Here is a 21679-nt window from a genome sequence, read left to right on the forward strand (position 1 = left end):
ACGACAACAGAGAAATCTGCACAAGATGGAGAGAAGCAGCAACTGACAGCAAATCAGTAGCAGTGAAAGCACAGCCTGTAAACAGGCTCATCAACAACCCTAACTTCCTTCACCAAATCTTTCTCATCTGTTTTTTTTTTTTTCTAGCCCACCCCACCAAACACAGCCACAACAGAACAGAGAAACAAAAAACACACAAAAAAACACACCTCTAAATATCAATCCCAAGGATCCTGACAAAAACAACCCCCCCCCCCCCCCAAAAAAAAAAAAAACCAAAAAAACTTTCCTTTAAAAATAGCACAGATGCAAATAGAGCCTTATCTATGCAGATGACAGATGTGGCCAAATGGTCACAGTGCTGGATTCTCCAGTTTCCCGCTGTGTTCCGTCCCTGATTTCAGTGCACATGGTGGGTCAAAGGTGGAGAGTTTTCCGGCCTCCCAGGTCAACACAGGTGCAGACATGCTGAAGCCTGAACCCCTTTCGTGTGTCTTCACAAGCACATCATCAAACACGCACATTAAAGATCCTATAATCCACATCCAGTGTCCAGTAAGTCGTGCAAACCGTAAGATACCCAGCAATGCAAACCCTTGCAAACAGAGTATTGTTATCTACATGGCAGGGTAGAGAACGGTCATACACATAAAAACCCACTCATACAGATGAACAAACAAGTTTTGTATTTGTATTTCTTTTTATCACAACAGATTTCTCTGTGTGAAATTCGGGCTGCTCTCCGCACGGAGAGCGCATCGCTACGCTACAGTGCCACCCATTTTTTTGTATTTTTTCCTGCGTGCAGTTTTATTTGTTTTTTCTATCGAAGTGGATTTTTCTACAGAATTTTGCCAGGAACAACCCTTTTGTTGCCGTGGGTTCTTTTACGTGCGCTAAGTGCATGCTGCACACGGGACCTCGGTTTATCGTCGCAGCCCACAAAGAACAGGTCTACACACAAAAAACCCAAGACATGCCTCTTCTTTGCTTGTGGGCTGCCAGTCCCACATCCTCTCCCGTAGAGCATGGGTGGGATATTTACGTGAATGACCCATTTTACCCTGACAGTGTAGGCAGTCACACTCCCGTTTTGGATCCAGGGGAGGGGAACATGCCTCTGATGATGACTGTTCCATCAAGTTTTCTCCAAAGGATTAGAATTTTTTTTTTTTAAAAGAACCTGATCATAAACACAATGATGCATAATACACAATATATATATATACATAATAATATATATTAGGGATACAAAACTAAAAATTGCTGACATGCAACTCACATGTCTAGAGGCACACACACACACACACACACACAAAACAAAAAACCAACACACAGTGAAAATGCACAATTATCCAGTCTAGAAAAAGAGAAGAAAAAAGTATACTCAAGGTTTTCTTGAAAAAACAACAACAGGTAAATGGACCAGCAAGACAGAAAGAGGTGACAGGAACAAATAAACCCAGAAAAACCAAAAACAGAGCTGTCGGAACAAGGACGTTGCTAGCACAGAACGTCCACAACTGGATGTCAATTTATACTGAAACAGAGCTGTCGGAACAAGGACGTTGCTAGCACAGAACGTCCACAACTGGATGTCAATTTATACTGAAACAGAGCTGTCGGAACAAGGACGGTGCTAGCACAGAACGTCCACAAGTGGATGTCAATTCATACTGAAACAGAGCTGTCGGAACAAGGACGGTGCTAGCACAGAACGTCCACAAGTGGATGTCAATTCATACTGAAACAGAGCTGTCGGAACAAGGACGTTGCTAGCACAGAACGTCCACAAGTGGATGTCAATTTATACTGAAACAGAGCTGTCGGAACAAGGACGTTGCTAGCACAGAACGTCCACAAGTGGATGTCAATTCATACTGAAACAGAGCAGTCGGAACAAGGACATTGCTAGCAGAGAACATTCATAAGTGGATGTCAATTTATACTGAAACAGTTGGAACAAGGACATTGCTAGCACAGAACGTCCATAAGTGGATATCAATTTATACTGAAACAGTTGGAACAAGGACATTGCTAGCAGAGAACGTCCACAAGTGGATGTCAATTTATACTGAAACAGAGCAGTTGGAACAAGGACATTGCTAGCACAGAACGTCCACAAGTGGATGTCAATTTATACTGAAACAGTTGGAACAAGGACATTGCTAGCACAGAACGTCCACAAGTGGATGTCAATTTATACTGCGAGTCCCCTGAGTTGGCAATTGGGGGTGGGGGTGGGGGGAGGTTGGTGGAGATGTACACAGTCTCCAGTGAAAGCCTTCCAAGGTAGGACTGCAAGCAAAGACACTAAGCAGTTCCAGCCACCACGACGAATCAGCTCACTTCAGGAACTAACATCTGGAAGGATTCAAGTTCGAGCCCAATTATAGGTGGGGAGGACTGGGGTTTTTTTTTCAGCCCGTGACCATCTCCTACCCTGAGGTAAGTGTGGTGTGGGCTCCAATGGGAAGACTGGGACCACACAGCCAAGGGCCATCCACTTCATGGATGTCTTTGGGAGTGTTGCTCAAATTTCCTGACCAGCACTGCAGGTGTCTGTATCTCTCAGGCCTGGTTGAAGCCATGATGTCTGATCAGAGTACTGCAGCCTTGTCAAGATAGTTCAAAACCTCATTAAAACCCCCATACCAGCTTTTTCATCGTCCCCATCATCATTCATCATATACTGAAACATGGAAAACAAAATGTCCCAAAATTATCAGGGGGTTGGGTGGGGGGTGGGAGGGGGGGGCGGGGGGAGGAAAGACATTTAGGGACTAACATCTGGGTGTTGAACACGCCAGCATTCGCAAACCGGACAGCGCTGACTCAAAACACAGAACAACGGACACAGGGTTTGAAGATGTCTGGATATGTATGTCGACTGGGTTCTTAAAGGCAAGGAACACAAACACAACACACACACACACACACACACACACACACACACACGTCAATAGATACCTATCCACAAAAGAAACGTGATTTTTGTCTGACATGCTCGTAATAATACAATTCAATAATGACCAGAAATGTAAACTTGGCACTCTAGCAAAACAATGAGACCAGTCATTCCAATAGTACCTATGAAAACATAAAATGGTCAATCACTTTTGTACTCTTGGAACAACATTCCAAGAACAGCAGTAAACGATTTGGTGCACTCAATGACCCTGCAGGGTTCAGGACATTACTGACGCCAATGGCGGACACACTAGTTACTGATCTACCCTGTATCCAACTTCCCAGAAACTTCTGTTGGTGACTGTCCCTTGTGACAGTTTACCTGTGTGCCACTGTGTTTTAGTCAATTTGAATGTTATTGTGATCTAATGACTAACAAAATGGAATGTGTTTAAACCAACTGAATTAAACAAAAACCAAAAATCACATTTCTTTTGTGAATGAGTATATATATATATGTATATCAATATATATGTATTTATAAATACATACACATCAAAATACATAAAACATCTTATAAAGAAAGAAAAAAAATTTAAGTATTGTGCAAAGTGCATCACTGGATCCCACAAACACATCTCACATCAAAAAACAATTTTTTATCAAACAGAAATTTGTGCTCGCCAAGTCCACTGAATCAAGGCAACCCACATTCTGGAGCATTTCACTGTGTAATTAATGTTCAAGCATGTTTGACAGCTATGTCCCACTTCCAATCTTTACTCCTGTATCTTGGGAGCAGTGTATAGCTAAAGCAAGCAAATCCTTCGAACAGAAACTGAACTGTGAACAAACCTGTGGATGAAGAAGCACACACCATGTTGCACACACCATGTTGCCTATGTGAACGAAAACAACTTTTATATTTCTTGATAATTTGAACCCTGTCAGTTTTATGCTGACTCAGACATGCAAATAACATTTAATCATCAGCTGCGAAATTTGGGTGGTCTGTTTCTATTTTTTTCTTTTATAAACCCCCTGTAATAACTGTTTTTATAATGTCTTGGAAAGTAAAAATCCACATTGCTGCAAAACTGTATCTGCAAACAGTTTAGCCGATCCAGTACTTGCGACAATCAGAATGGGAAATTGGGCTTTTGAAAATGACAAATCACTTGCACACCTGAAACTGTAATACTAACAACACATGAACCTCACTAAACATGAAAGGTTAATTCATCAGATTTCTGTCTCCTCATCTGGTCAAATCCTGGGTTCAAATCCACACACATGTCTGCCAAGCTCAAAGTGGACAATTTTCTAACATCCAGATCCATGGTATCATTGTCTAAAGGCATGTTTACACTTTTCAATGTACTTGCTCTTGATATGCATACATACATATATATCATTATATGCATAATTTCAAATAGTATATATATATATATATATATACATATACACACATGTATATGTGTGTGTTTATGTATATATATATAGGTATGTTTGTGTGTATAGATGTATGTATACTGTATGTATGTATGGATGAATAACATCACATGCTCAATGTCAAAGAGGTGTGAGAGTCAATGTGCAATATAATTATCATTATTAATACAATTTCCACTAACAACAGAACACAGCTGCCAAAATGACCAGGTTTGGGGAAAAAAAGAAAGAGGCAAAATGACAATAAAAAGCCATCTTTCAGAACCCAGTGTTTTTTCAGAGAGAAAACTAGTAAATGCAAAAGACTGCTGAAATAAAACAGTGTTGAGTGTATCTTCAAGTTTTGCAGCACTCCGAAAGACCATCCTTGCTTGCAGAACCACCTGCAGTGGTCAACTTAACAACTCACATGTTTACACAACTATGTGTAGTTAGACAGAACTGTCCCGACTATCTGGGCTAGAATTTTGGCTAGAGTGGAGAGTGTCTAGCCCAAGTCACATCCACAATCTCTCAGCCAACAAGGCATTTGGACGGCGTTGGGGATAGTCCCCAAAGCCCAGCTAGCCCCCAAGGTTGCAGCACTAAGAGCCAATGCAATCTCGCCTCACAGAGTCACAGTCCTTCACAAAAGTCGTCACTACGCAGTAAAGGGCTTCCCAGTGCAGTGGAGAAACCAATGACCATACAGCTGTCACTTTGCTGTAGCCCCAACTGTCAGCTTGGGTCAATCTGAAATACGCCCAGTGTCCAGCCATCCACAGAGTATTCACAACAGTGCATATACACTTGTACAGTGTACCTGATATTCACACTGAATCATGAAATAGCCACTTTCTTGTCAAAAAGCAAACAACTCTTGTATCTGTGAAACTATGTGGTATAAACAAGCACTCGATGTATAAAGTGTGAGTGTGTTGCACACTGTTTTGCCCTCTATTTTTTCAAAAGGGTAAAATTAACCATTTTCAAGCAAGAAATACTTTCATAGGTTTCTGCAGGAAAATATTTTTAAAAAACTAGCCTCTGATAATCCATGTCTTCCATTAAGCTTAAAATGCATGACTAAAAGCTGACACTCCTTTCCCCTCACTCAGCTTAAAAACACTTGCATAAAAGCACTTTCACCATCGCTCTCAGGAGATCCCTTGTGCGTGTGAGTAAAAACTGTCTTGAGGAGGAACTATTTCTTCTTACGTTCTTCCGTACAGTTTGGACAGAACCACTTCCCTTTGGGCTTCTGGGTCAGCTTGACACAGGCAAAGTGGAACCACTCGATGGGGCACTGCAACACACACAGGACTCACATGGTGTCAGCTGCCACAAATCAAAACTGCATGACGATGATGATGATATGAATGCTTATATAGCACCTGTCGCACAGATCAAGCTCTTAGCGCTTTACAAACATGGAGTCATTTGCACAACAGGTAACATACCTGGGCAGAGCCAACTGACTGTTGCCGTTAGGCGCTCATCATTCGTTTCCTGTGTCATTCAATCAGGTTTCAGTCACGCACACACAGAGATATGAAACATTTTACTTGTACGGCCGTTTTGTTTATTTACCCCACCTTTATAAATGTAAAAGTTCTCACAGCCTATGACGGCCATCGGGGCAGTGAATTCACATCCACAGCATCTAGGACTGGACATGGGAAGGTGGGGCTACATCCTCTCCTTCTCTCCCCCCTCCCCTATCTTAACCTTCCTCACCTGAAATCAGGTACTTCTCTCCCCCCTCCCCTATCTTAACCTTCCTCACCTGAAATCAGGTACTTCTCTCCCCCCTCCCCTATCTTAACCTTCACCTGAAATCAGGTACTTCTTTCCCCCCCCCTCCCCTATCTTAACCTTCACCTGAAAGCAGGTACTTCTCTCCCCCCCCCCCCTCCCCTATCTTAACCTTCACCTGAAATCAGGTACTTCTCTCCCCCCCCCCTCCCCTATCTTAACCTTCACCTGAAATCAGGTACTTCTCTCCCCCCCCCCCCTCCCCTATCTTAACCTTCCTCACCTGAAATCAGGTACTTCTCTTCCCCCCCCCCCCTCCCCTATCTTAACCTTCCTCACCTGAAATCAGGTACTTCTCTTCCCCCCCCCCCCCCTCCCCTATCTTAACCTTCCTCACCTGAAATCAGGTACTTCTCTTCCCCCCCCCCCCTCCCCTATCTTAACCTTCACCTGAAATCAGGTACTTCTCTCCCCCCCCCCTCCCCTATCTTAACCTTCACCTGAAATCAGGTACCCTTTCACACCTGGGTGGAGTGCAGATGATCAAAGTTAACACTCTGGACGGAAAGTTTTCTCCCTTGCTTTTCCCTACAGAGGGCCCATTTGTAAGGGTTAGAGAGAAAAAAAAATCACAAAAAACACAAAACATAAGGCAACTGTATAAAATTCGCTGTACTTGACCCACAGACCCTTCTCCTCTCGTCGTGTACATGCCCATCCCCCTCCCTCTTCACTGCCCTCCGATTGTGAGTCACTGTCAGTGCCTTCTTGCTGGCAGCTTTTTTCACTGCAGATACTTCATTCAACGTCTTCATCATCCTCGTCAATGTCGGAACATTCAGTTTGAAGCATTTCAGTCACTTCAACAGCCGTATAAGCTGCTGTCGTGATCTGTTTTGCTGCAAAATTTTCCACTTGTATCACCTGCCATGCCATTTTCGATACATACGCAGATTAGCTTGTCATGTGGGATGCCGAAGTCAATCGGTTGCCAGCGAGTGTACTGTTACAGAATCTCACAATGAAACTTTCCATTTGACCCTTGACAACATGTTTGCAATGCCCCATGTAGCTGTGATTGTTATGCTACCTCATGAGGAAAACGTGGAAAAGTTTTTGATTGTCAAAACCGCTATAGCGTTCTGTCGTCCAGAACCGCGCCTTATGTCAGGAACGTTATAGCGTTCCTTCATCCACAGTGAGTTAAACGCCTTTTCCAAGGACACAACACCCTGATCACTGGTGAACACTGCTTCAGAAGTTAGAACACCTAACCAGCTCTGCTACAACACCTCTGAGTAAATGCATAAAAATGCATTACTACGAAGACATGAAAGCCTGCGGTATTATGTACTATTCATAAAGCATTTAAAACACAATCACATATTCACACACACAAATCTGTGAAGACATGCTGTAAATTTTCCAAAAATGTCCACATCTTTTCATCATAATTTTACGAAAAAAAAAAAAAAGTTTATCAGTCCATGAGCACTATCAGTTGTCTTTTTCTTAAACTTGTGCAAATAATCTGCATTTACTGATAGAGTTTTTACTTAGATGTGTACTACTGGTAACATGACTTGAGAATAATCAAAAATGAAGAAAAGAAGAAGAAAAAAAAAAAGCATCTGTTGACTGAACTGAATACCCTGTTACCTCCAATAAGTGAAAACAACTTGCGGTACAAAACAAATGCAACACAATACACGAGGATCAGTCATTCAGTATGAACACAGCAGAAAAGGCATGAAATGATTCAACGTCAACCTAAAAGCAAACCACACAATAACTAAACCAGTCTGATACAAACACACAAGCATCAAGACAAATAAAGGGGCAAGAGCACTCACGTCGGGATTGTCACAGCCTATCATCTCGCCGTAGGACACCTGCTGACACAGACAGTAGGTGGGTTCGTTGGGGTCCACCGGCATGTCCAGCACATCCGAAGGGTGAGCCACGATGGACAGAGGGAACCCTTGCACCGCAGCCTCTTCTGGCCTGGAAGGACAGGAGAACGAACAAACAAACAAACATTTTTTTAATAAGGGAAGTGCAATAAGCTAGCATATGCTTTTTTACATCCAGCCCTCAGGGCAAAGAGAAATGAATCACAATATTCACAAGATAACAAAACGTTACAGAAATACATACATGACATTCAAATACACTCAAATGCACAGTAAACATTTACAGGTACATTATCATAACTCTATGAGAAAAATGTATGTAAATACAACAGTACAGTAAGAGAGAGAGAGAGAGAACGATGAGAGAGTGGGAGGGGTGGGGTGTGGGAGGGGTCACATTGATCACAACATAAACATGACATGACTTATTGATCACAAGGTTCCCACAAAAATGGAATCAAACTAAACTCCATACTTTGTGTTCTGGACCAGACTGAACATTTCCCATTACCAAACACAAAACCAATCTTCATCTTCTGCAACACTGCTGCAGAAAGAGCTCAGCCAATATCCCTGTATCTATGTTCAATTTTCATCAATTTTTTTGTTGCTTTTAACTGAAGATCACTTCAATTCTGTTTTTATAACAATCTCAAAACAAATCATTTTAATTTCAAATGAAATTCTACACTGAAGTGAGCAAAATTTAGAGAGAGAGAGAGAGAGAGAGAGAGAGAGAGAGATTCAACCACTGAATGGTCCTGCTGATTTCTGTTGTTGTTCTTTTTGTTTTTAATGGCCATTAACGTCTAAAATCATAAACATGGATGACATTGAATATCATATACTGTAAAAAAAAAAAAAAAAAAAAAAAAAATCATTAACCAACCTGCCTCAGGTTTCAAAATGACCACCAGAGCAGTAAGGGTGACAGACTGACAGACAGGAAAAAAGAGAGAGAAAAGAGAGGACAGAGAGTGATGGAAGAGACAGAGAGAAAAGAGAGGACAGAGAGTGATGGAAGAGACAGAGAGAAAAGAGAGGACAGAGAGAAAAGAGAGAACAGAGAGAAAAGAGAGGACAGAGGGTGATGGAAGAGACAGAGAGAAAAGAGAGAACAGAGAGAAAAGAGAGGATAGAGAGTGATGGAAGAGACAGAGAGAAAAGAGAGAACAGAGAGAAAAGAGAGGACAGAGAGTGATGGAAGAGACAGAGAGAAAAGAGAGGACAGAGAGTGATGGAAGAGACAGACAGAAAAGAGAAGACAGAGAGTGATGGAAGAGACAGAGATAAAAGAGAGGACAAAGAGTGATGGAAAAGACAGAGAGAAAAGAGAGGACAGAGAGTGATGGAAGAGACAGAGAGAAAAGAGAGGACAGAGAGTGATGGAAGAGACAGAGAGAAAAGAGAGGACAGAGAGTGATGGAAGAGACAGAGAGAAAAGAGAGGACAGAGAGCGATGGAAGAGACAGAGAGAAAAGAGAGGACAGAGAGTGATGGAAGAGACAGAGAGAAAAGAGGACAGAGAGTGCTGACAGAGACAGAGAGAAAAGAGAGGAGAGAGAGTGATGGAAGAGACAGACAGAAAAGAGAAGACAGAGAGTGATGGAAGAGACAGAGATAAAAGAGAGGACAAAGAGTGATGGAAGAGACAGAGAGAAAAGAGAGGACAGGGTGATGGAAGAGACAGAGAGAAAAGAGAGGACAGAGAGAAAAGAGAGGACAGAGAGTGCTGGCAGAGACAGAGAGAAAAGAGGGGACAGAGAGTGCTGACTGAGACAGAGAGAAAAGAGAGGACAGAGAGCGATGGAAGAAAAGAGAGGACAAAGAGTGATGGAAAAGACAGAGAGAAAAGAGAGGACAAAGAGTGATGGAAAAGACAGAGAGAAAAGAGGGGACAGAGAGTGCTGACTGAGACAGAGAGAAAAGAGAGGACAGAGAGCGATGGAAGAAAAGAGAGGACACAGAGTGATGGAAGAGACAGAGAGAAAAGAGAGGACAGAGAGCGATGGAAGAAAAGAGAGGACACAGAGTGATGGAAGAGACAGAGAGAAAAGAGATAGATGAAAGATAGAGAAAAGAGACAATGCGAAAAGAGAGGGCAGACAGTGATGGAAGAGACAAACATGAGGCTACTCACTGGGCCTGCCCCTTCTTTTTCTTCTTCTTGGGGATTTCGTCCTCAAATGTCTCCTTGATGCTCTTCCTCTTCTTCTTGTCCTTCTCGCCCTCTGCCACACCCACACACCTCTCGTTATAATTAACTCAAAACTGACACCCTGTCCCCACACCCACACAGCTCTTGTCACCATCACCTCAAAACTGACACCCTGTCCCCACACCCACAGTCATCATCATCATCACCTCAAAACTGACACCATTTCCCCACACCCACACAGCTCTCCTCATCATCACCTCAAAACTGACATCCTGTCCCCACACCCACACAGCTCTCATCATCATCACCTCAAAACTGACACCATTTCCCTACACCCACACACCTCTCGTCATCATCACCTCAAAACTGACACCATTTCCCCACACCCACACAGCTCTCGTCATCATCACCTCAAAACTGACACCATTTCCCCAAACCCACACAGCTCTCGTCATCATCACCTCAAAACTGACACCATTTCCCCACACCCACACAGCTCTCGTTATAATTAACTCAAAACTGACACCCTGTCCCCACACCCACACAGCTCTCATCATCATCACCACCTCAAAACTGACACCCTATCCCCACACCCACACAGCTCTCATCATCATCACCACCTCAAAACTGACACCCTTTCCCCACACCCACACAGCTCTCATCATCATCATCACCTCAAAACTGACACCCTGTCCCCACACCCACACAGTCATCATCACCTCAAAACTGACACCCTGTCCCCACACCCACACAGTCATCATAACCTCAAAACTGACACCCTTTCCCCACACCCACACAGCTCTCATCATCATCATCACCTCAAAACTGACACCCTGTCCCCACATCCACACAGCTCTTGTCACCATCACCTCAAAACTGACACCCTTTCCCCACACCCACACAGCTCTCATCATCACCATCACCTCAAAACTGACACCCTTTCCCCACACCCACACAGCTCTCATCATCACCATCACCTCAAAACTGACACCATTTCCCCACACCCACACAGTCATCATCACCTCAAAACTGACACCCTATCCCCACACCCACACAGCTCTCATCATCACCATCACCTCAAAACTGACACCCTTTCCCCACACCCACACAGCTCTCATCATCACCATCACCTCAAAACTGACACCCTTTCCCCACACCCACACAGTTATCATCATCACCTCAAAACTGACACCCTATCCCCACACCCACACAGCTCTCATCATCATCATCACCTCAAAACTGACACCCTTTCCCCACACCCACACAGTCATCATCACCTCAAAACTGACACCCTTTCCCCACACCCACACAGCTCTCATCATCATCATCACCTCAAAACTGACACCCTTTCCCCACACCCACACAGCTCTCATCATCATCATCACCTCAAAACTGACACCCTTTCCCCACACCCACACAGCTCTCATCATCATCATCACCTCAAAACTGACACCCTGTCCCCACACCCACACAGCTCTTGTCACCATCACCACAAAACTGACACCCTGTCCCCACACCCACACAGTCATCATCACCTCAAAACTGACACCCTGTCCCCACACCCACACAGTTATCATCATCACCTCAAAACTGACACCCTGTCCCCACACCCACACAGCTCTTGTCATCATCATCACCTCAAAACTGACACCCTGTCCCCACACCCACACAGATCTTGTCACCATCACCACAAAACTGACACCCTTTCCCCACACCCACACAACTCTCATCATCACCATAACCTCAAAACGGACACCCTGTCCCCACACCCACACAGCTCTCATCATCATCATCACCTCAAAACTGACACCCTGTCCCCACACCCACACAGCTCTCATCATCATCATCACCTCAAAACTGACACCCTTTCCCCACACCCACACAGCTCTCATCATCACCATCACCTCAAAACTGACACCCTATCCCCACACCCACACAGTCATCATCATCATCATCACCTCAAAACTGACACCCTATCCCCACACCCACACAGCTCTCGTCATCATCATCACCTCAAAACTGACACCCTATCCCCACACCCACACAGCTCTCATCATCATCATCACCTCAAAACTGACACCCTTTCCCCACACCCACACAGCTCTCATCATCATCATCACCTCAAAACTGACACCCTGTCCCCACACCCACACAGCTCTCATCATCATCATCACCTCAAAACTGACATCCTATCCCCACACCCACACAGTTCTCATCATCACCTCAAAACTGACACCCTATCCCCACACCCACACAGTCATCATCACCTCAAAACTGACACTCTGTCCCCACACCCACACAGCTCTCATCATCATCATCACCTCAAAACTGACACCCTATCCCCACACCCACACAGTCATCATCACCTCAAAACTGACACTCTGTCCCCACACCCACACAGCTCTCATCATCATCATCACCTCAAAACTGACACCCTTTCCCCACACCCACACAGTCATCATCACCTCAAAACTGACACCCTTTCCCCACACCCACACAGCTCTCATCATCATCATCACCTCAAAACTGACACCCTTTCCCCACACCCACACAGCTCTCATCATCATCATCACCTCAAAACTGACACCCTGTCCCCACACCCACACAGCTCTCATCATCATCATCACCTCAAAACTGACACCCTGTCCCCACACCCACACAGCTCTCATCATCATCACCTTAAAACTGACACCCTATCCCCACACCCACACAGCTCTCATCATCATCACCTTAAAACTGACACCCTGTCCCCACATCCACACAGCTCTTGTCACCATCACCTCAAAACTGACACCCTTTCCCCACACCCACACAGCTCTCATCATCACCATCACCTCAAAACTGACACCCTTTCCCCACACCCACACAGCTCTCATCATCACCATCACCTCAAAACTGACACCATTTCCCCACACCCACACAGTCATCATCACCTCAAAACTGACACCCTATCCCCACACCCACACAGCTCTCATCATCACCATCACCTCAAAACTGACACCCTTTCCCCACACCCACACAGCTCTCATCATCACCATCACCTCAAAACTGACACCCTTTCCCCACACCCACACAGTTATCATCATCACCTCAAAACTGACACCCTATCCCCACACCCACACAGCTCTCATCATCATCATCACCTCAAAACTGACACCCTTTCCCCACACCCACACAGTCATCATCACCTCAAAACTGACACCCTTTCCCCACACCCACACAGCTCTCATCATCATCATCACCTCAAAACTGACACCCTTTCCCCACACCCACACAGCTCTCATCATCATCATCACCTCAAAACTGACACCCTTTCCCCACACCCACACAGCTCTCATCATCATCATCACCTCAAAACTGACACCCTGTCCCCACACCCACACAGCTCTTGTCACCATCACCACAAAACTGACACCCTGTCCCCACACCCACACAGTCATCATCACCTCAAAACTGACACCCTGTCCCCACACCCACACAGTTATCATCATCACCTCAAAACTGACACCCTGTCCCCACACCCACACAGCTCTTGTCATCATCATCACCTCAAAACTGACACCCTGTCCCCACACCCACACAGATCTTGTCACCATCACCACAAAACTGACACCCTTTCCCCACACCCACACAACTCTCATCATCACCATAACCTCAAAACGGACACCCTGTCCCCACACCCACACAGCTCTCATCATCATCATCACCTCAAAACTGACACCCTGTCCCCACACCCACACAGCTCTCATCATCATCATCACCTCAAAACTGACACCCTTTCCCCACACCCACACAGCTCTCATCATCACCATCACCTCAAAACTGACACCCTATCCCCACACCCACACAGTCATCATCATCATCATCACCTCAAAACTGACACCCTATCCCCACACCCACACAGCTCTCGTCATCATCATCACCTCAAAACTGACACCCTATCCCCACACCCACACAGCTCTCATCATCATCATCACCTCAAAACTGACACCCTTTCCCCACACCCACACAGCTCTCATCATCATCATCACCTCAAAACTGACACCCTGTCCCCACACCCACACAGCTCTCATCATCATCATCACCTCAAAACTGACATCCTATCCCCACACCCACACAGTTCTCATCATCACCTCAAAACTGACACCCTATCCCCACACCCACACAGTCATCATCACCTCAAAACTGACACTCTGTCCCCACACCCACACAGCTCTCATCATCATCATCACCTCAAAACTGACACCCTATCCCCACACCCACACAGTCATCATCACCTCAAAACTGACACTCTGTCCCCACACCCACACAGCTCTCATCATCATCATCACCTCAAAACTGACACCCTTTCCCCACACCCACACAGTCATCATCACCTCAAAACTGACACCCTTTCCCCACACCCACACAGCTCTCATCATCATCATCACCTCAAAACTGACACCCTTTCCCCACACCCACACAGCTCTCATCATCATCATCACCTCAAAACTGACACCCTGTCCCCACACCCACACAGCTCTCATCATCATCATCACCTCAAAACTGACACCCTGTCCCCACACCCACACAGCTCTCATCATCATCACCTTAAAACTGACACCCTATCCCCACACCCACACAGCTCTCATCATCATCACCTTAAAACTGACACCCTGTCCCCACACCCACACAGCTCTTATCATCATCATCACCTCAAAACTGACACCCTGTCCCCACACCCACACAGTCATCATCACCTCAAAACTGACACCCTGTCCCCACACCCACACAGTCATCATCACCTCAAAACTGACACCCTGTCCCCACACCCACACAGTTATCATCATCACCTCAAAACTGACACCCTGTCCCCACACCCACACAGTCATCATCACCTCAAAACTGACACCCTGTCCCCACACCCACACAGTTATCATCATCACCTCAAAACTGACACCCTATCCCCACACCCACACAGCTCTTATCATCATCATCACCTCAAAACTGACACCCTATCCCCACACCCACACAGTTCTCGTCGTCATCATCACCTCAAATCTGACACACTTTCCCAAAGCCTGGCTCAAACTTCACAAATGTTCCTGCTTGAAATTGACAGACCTTCACAAATCCTGCTCAAAATTCACAAACTTTCCTGCTCAAAACTGACAATCTTTCACAAATCCCTGCTCAAAATGTACAAACCTTCCTGCTCAGAACTGACAAACTTTCACAAACCCTGCTCAAAGCACACAAACTTGGCAGACCTGGAAAACATGTCATTTTCCCAAAACCTTTCCTTACCTCATGACCATGGGAAATAATTATCTTGCTTGCCTCAACAACAAAAATCATCCTCACCCCCTCTTCATCTGCCTTCCACGATGTCAATCTTCCGCTTACAGTAACAAGAGTACAGAAAATTTCAAAACATATCCCACAATTTATCACCGCTTTACGCATCAAGTTACAAACAAAAATAAATCTTCATTTATCACGCCTTCAGATGATCTTGAACAATGCTGCCAGAGTTGTCAAAGATCATGTTACCCCTCTCTTGTGTCAACTTCATTGGTTGCCCATCTAGTACAGAATTCAGTACAAAACTGACATATTGGCTTACTGCCATTTCGGGGGTTCCCTCCCATCTTACTTCTCTTCTGTCCTTCATATTTAAACACCTTCCCCTTCTCCCAGGTCTTCTGGAGGCAGCCCCTTCAAGTCCCCAAAGTCTCTTCAAAGACATTTGGTCAAAGGGCTTTTCAGCATCAAGAACCTTCTGTTTGGAATTCTCTTCCTCTGGATCTCTGGCGCTCACCAACTGTGTCCTCTTTCAAAAGAAAACTGAAGACCCGCCTGATCAAATGGCCTTTGGATGTGATAAAGCATAGTTCTTTGTTTACTCCCACCCTCTACACTCCCCTTGTATCCCTCCATTGGAGCATTTGTGCACGCGTTCATGTGTGTCTAGGGTGTATTTTGTGCCCTTTATTCTGTGATTATTCATATCTGCAGTTTGTAGTATTGTAATGGTGGATACAGATTTTGTTTTTCCACTTCTATATCCTCATTTTGTGTGGTATAATATGCTATTGTATATGTACTGTTTCATGTGAGGCGCTTTGAGCCCATTTATGGGGAGTTAAGTTTGCGCCATAAAAGTACAATATACTGTCATCATTATTAACCCTTTCACTGCCAGGAAAATAAGATTTAAGTGAAATGTATTTGCCATGTTTTTTTTCACAAAAACGGGTATAAATTTTCAAAAAATCCTGTGCTCTTTGTTATTGGAGAAAGACCCATAAAAGTATATATTTTCTGAAAGGTAAATGAATAAAGAATACAAAACACATGATGTTTTCCCATTCTATATATTTTCAGTGACATGCTGTTGTTTTGAAATCACATTTTCAACTTGTTCATTACAAACATTAGTCAGGTAATTTGTACTAAAACATATTTTCTGGACAAATGAATAATAGCTGCACACACAAATTATACTAGAAATAAGAACCACCACACAAAAAAAAAAGAAAAAAAAGAGAGAGATATACAATGCACTGTGACCTCTCCAAGTGATAATATGGATGTGGGGCCACACCCCCTCGGTCTCCACCCCTCTCCTCTTCACCCCTTTCACACACCATCACTTCATCCAGTTCTCATCAGATCGCTTTGGCTGAGTGCCAAGAAAATTGCTCACAGTGTCCTGCTAAAAATTTGGTCACTTTCTGTCTTCTGCTACAGCTGTAAAGTTGGCATCACTCACTGATAGTCGTATCTTGGCCAGTCTCTTCATTGCTCCCTTTATTTTCTATCAAATCGTCCTACAAAAGTTCATCACTGTCTTCTGCTTCAAATTTACATTTCAAGTCTTTCTGAGCATCAGCTAAAGAAAGCAATTTTGGTTGATTTAGTACAACCACAATTGCATGTCTTGAGCACAGGGTCCAACATTTTATTGAGCGAGCGAGGAGAAGAGCCATGCAAACACTGCGGCAGTAATCCAACCAAAACGTTCAAATAAAGGACTGCCTCATGACACAGATGGGGTTTCTATGTACAGAATCTAGAAAAATTCCCCAAGCTAAAGCTACCAGTATTTTTGTCAACGAACTCAATGCAGACCTGGGAAAAGTCAGAATATTTCGATGACGAGTTACCTTGTCACTGTGGCAGTGAAGCGTACATGCTTGCGCTGATGAGTTATCTGGTCATATAGGCAGTCTAGGGGTTAATGGATTGCAATGTGGTTTTACCTTCACACAACAGACAGCACTGAAGTCTGTACTCACTTTTCTTGTCGGTGCTGACCGGAACGTCTGTGGCCTCTTTCAAGAGACCTGCATTCTTGTCCTTCAGGTCAGCTTCGAACCGGGCCAGGTCAGCGTCCAACTTACGGATATGTTTGTCTACCTGTAGGTCATGGGAACAAAGAACAATCTACCTGTAGGTCATGGGAACAAAGAACAATCTACTATAGCTCACAGAACAATCTACCTATAGGTCATAGTAATAATAATAATAATGGTATTTATATAGTGCTGAATCTTGTGCAGAGACAAACCAAAGCGCTTTCGCACCAGTCATTCACACGCATGCATAACTCTAAAACTGTAGAAACTATAGACAGGAAGGGCAGGCAAGGGGGGGGGGGGGCTATTTTGGGAAGAGGTGTGTTTTAATGCCATACTTGAAAGAGCTAAGAGTGGAGACTTGACGAAGCGAAAGAGGAAGTTCATTCCAATCGCAAGGTCCAGAGACAGAGAAAGAACGGTGGCCAACAGTCGAGTGTTTGAATCTGGGTATGCGTAAACAGAGTGGATCCGAAGCCGATCGTAGTGAGCGAGATGGAGTGTAGAGGTGAAGGCAGCCACAGAGATAGGAAGGGGCAGTTTTGTGAATACATTTACAACATAGAGTGCTGATCTTGTACTTTATTCGTTGTGAGACAGGGAGCCAGTGGAGATGTTGCAAAAGAGGAGTAACAAAGAACAATCTAGATAGATCATATGAACAATGAACAATCTAGATAGGTAATATAAACAATCTAGAAAGATCACAACAACAAAGAACAATCTACCTATAGGTCAAAGAAGAAAGAACAATGTGGAGAGATCATAGCCTCTGAACAAAGAACTATCTATCTATAAATGATAGGAACAAAGAACAAACTATCTAACCGTAAGACCAAAGAGCAATCTGCCAACAGATCACAGGAACATACAACATGCCTCTGCTTCCATTTCGTGTACATGTGTGTATAAGTAGTAGTCCTCAATTTAGGGTCTTTCCTCTCTGTGATATCATGCCAGGAAAAAGAAAAACAGGGGTTAGGGGTGGGATTAAGGAGTAGTACAGGTGGCGAAGATGGAAGGGTGCTTAAGGACTGTGTTTAAGACAGCACATGTCAGTGAGTGTCTGTCTGTGTCTAAGTGTTTTGCATTAAGAATGAAAAGATAAGTGACATATAAATCAGCAATTATTACTATCATCATTATCATTGGCTATCGTTATCACAGAGATGCCAACCCCTGTCAAGTGTTTGTAGGAACAATCAGGAAACTTGGAAGGAACATTTTGAATTTGGTAGGAACACTCGGACAAACGTCAGCAAATGTACATTTTATCTACAAGCTTATTTCACCAGGCACAGATGCTGTTTGACCGAGAAGCAACTTGATTTAGCCACGTTCTCTTTTGCTCGGGCAAAAGATTAAGCTGATCGGTCCACTCAATGCTATTTCAATGTAAACATACATGCAATTAGCTGACCATCATCATGTGAGACCAAGGTTAGTAGTGACCAAGGTTAGTAGTGACTGCCCTGTACTTGTGATCGATGGGTCCAGAGTGTCTGGGTAATGATATGGTAGGAAAGCATGTGACCATGCTGTGTAGTTGAAAATGAACTCGTTGGAACAATTTTGACGTTGGTGTATCGTCGGAACAAACTGCGATCGAGCATAACAATATACGGTGAAATTGTAACAGGTGGCATCTCTGGGTGCTCAAGGATTATATATGCATTTAAGACAGCACATGTGAGCAAGTATGTGCCTTTCTGTCTGTCTGTGTCTGAGTGTTTTGCATTAAGACTGAGATGATAAGTGACATATAAATCAGCTATCAATATTATCATTGGTTATCGTTATCACAACACCACAGGATTTTAAACTGACCAGCTCATAGGTCTGCATGGCCAGTTGCACCTTGTCATCACAGAAAACGCGCCCTTTGTTGAACAGCTGCTGAATGCTGCCCAGCTGCTGGCGCCGCTTCTCTGGAGTCAGGCCGCTCACAGACTTCAGGTAGTTCACTGCCATACCATCCAGCTCCTCTATAACTCCTGTCATACATGGCAATGTGGTGACATTCAACACCTCTATCACACCTGTCATACATGGCAATGTGGTGACATTAAACACCTCTATCACACCTGTCATACATGGCAATGTGGTGACATTAAACACCTCTATCACACCTGTCATACATGGCAATGTGGTGACATTCAACACCTCTATCACACCTGTCATACATGGCAATGTGGTGACATTCATCTCCTCTATCACACCTGTCATACATGGCAATGTGGTGACATTCAACACCTCTATCACACCTGTCAGTGGACATTCAACACCTCTATCACACCTGTCATACATGGCAATGTGGTGACATTCAACACCTCTATCACACCTGTCATACATGGCAATGTGGTGACATTCAACACCTCTATCACACCTGTCATACATGGCAATGTGGTGACATTAAACACCTCTATCACACCTGTCATACATGGCAATGTGGTGACATTCAACACCTCTATCACACCTGTCATACATGGCAATGTGGTGACATTCAACACCTCTATCACACCTGTCATACATGGCAATGTGGTGACATTCAACACCTCTATCACACCTGTCATGGCAATGTGGCCACATTCAACTCCTGTATCACACCTGTCACACATGGCAATGTGGTGACATTCAACACCTCTATCACACCTGTCATACATGGCAATGTCACTGAATGTGGTGACATTCAACTCCTCTATCACACCTGTCATACATGGCAATGTGGTAACATTCAACAACTGTGGAAGGAAAAAAACTAGGAGGAAAGCATACTGTAAACATCCTACAAGGAGGAAAGAAGCATACTGTAAACATCCTACAGAGGAGGAAAGAAGCATACTGTAAACATCCTACAAAGGAGGAAAGAAGCATACTGTAAACATCCTACAGAGGAGGAAAGAAGCATACTGTAAACATCCTACAGAGGAGGAAAGAAGCATACTGTAAACATCCTACAAAGGAGGAGAGAAGCATACTGTAAATATCCTACAGAGGAGGAAAGAATCATACTGTAAACATCCTACAGAGGAGGAAAGAAGCATACTGTAAACATCATACGGAGGAGGAAAGAAGCATACTGTAAACATCCTACAGAGGAGGAAAGAAGCATACTGTAAACATCCTACAGAGGAGGAAAGAAGCATACTGTAAACATCCTACAGAGGAGGAAAGAAGCATACTGTAAACATCCTACAAAGGAGGAGAGAAACATACTGTAAACATCCTACAAGGAGGAAAGAAGCATACTGTAAACATCCTACAAAGGAGGAGAGAAACATACTGTAAACATCCTACAAGGAGGAAAGAAGCATACTGTAAACATCCTACAGAGGAGGAAAGAAGCATACTGTAAACATCCTACAGAGGAGGAGAGAAGCATACTGTAAACATCCTACAGAGGAGGAAAGAAGCATACTGTAAACATCCTACAGAGGAGGAAAGAAGCATACTGTAAACATCCTACAGAGGAGGAAAGAAGCATACTGTAAACATCATACGGAGGGAAAAAACACACAAAAAGAACAAGAGAGACAAGGCAAGGAATCATGGAGAAAAAAAAAAAGATTAAAAAAAAAAAAAATCGTTAAATTGGGTCCTGTATCAAATATCAATAAGCTTTAAAAAACAAAACAAAAAGCAAAACAAAAAAAACTGCTTTGCTAGCAGGATCGACCCACAGATAGTCTGTTCAGAAATAAGTAGTCTAATTCCCAAAGCGACGCCAACTATGATGACAATTGACTAAATGTAATATTCAAAGATTGGGTTTTTTTTTTAAGCGCAACAAAAATATATTTGTGGTAACAATAAAAATATCATTACACTTAGGGTAATAACACCATTTAAATCATATTTTCTTGATATATCTCAATTATCTAAGAAGTTCTTTTAATTTGGCAGTATAGGAGACGCTGACAGAAGTGACACTGCCTCAGGCACACTGCAACATTGATAGATCTGCACAAACCAGTCCAGACAACAACAGGCTTTGTGACCGAAACTGAAAGAAATGTTCGATTCAATTTTATCTTTTATGTTCATTGAGTTAAATCAGTATCCACTTTAGAATTTATTCATATGCACTAAACACATCCATGGTGTAGTTTGTGTCACTGTATGTGTTCTGTCCAGAATTTGTAATTGTATTTCTTTTCTTATTATTGAGAACA

The 21679-nt window shown here is 43.8% G+C and overlaps 1 protein-coding gene across 1 annotated transcript in view; it reads right to left on the reverse strand.

Moving 5' to 3' along the window:
* Nucleotides 1–266: 266 nt before the first annotated feature.
* The window catches only part of LOC143301910 (inhibitor of growth protein 5-like), a 22904-nt gene continuing 1491 nt past the window's right edge, over nucleotides 267–21679 (reverse strand). The window contains exons 3-7 of the mRNA XM_076616353.1: nucleotides 19335–19501; nucleotides 17448–17568; nucleotides 10150–10240; nucleotides 7950–8100; nucleotides 267–5647 (exon numbers count right to left, since the gene is read on the reverse strand). Coding sequence (XP_076472468.1) covers nucleotides 5546–5647; nucleotides 7950–8100; nucleotides 10150–10240; nucleotides 17448–17568; nucleotides 19335–19501 — 632 coding nt within the window. The 3' untranslated portion in view covers nucleotides 267–5545. The remainder of the gene's footprint in view (nucleotides 5648–7949; nucleotides 8101–10149; nucleotides 10241–17447; nucleotides 17569–19334; nucleotides 19502–21679) is intronic.

This window comes from Babylonia areolata, chromosome 28, assembly GCF_041734735.1.
Source record: "Babylonia areolata isolate BAREFJ2019XMU chromosome 28, ASM4173473v1, whole genome shotgun sequence".
NCBI classification, from domain to species: Eukaryota; Metazoa; Mollusca; class Gastropoda; order Neogastropoda; family Buccinidae; genus Babylonia; species Babylonia areolata.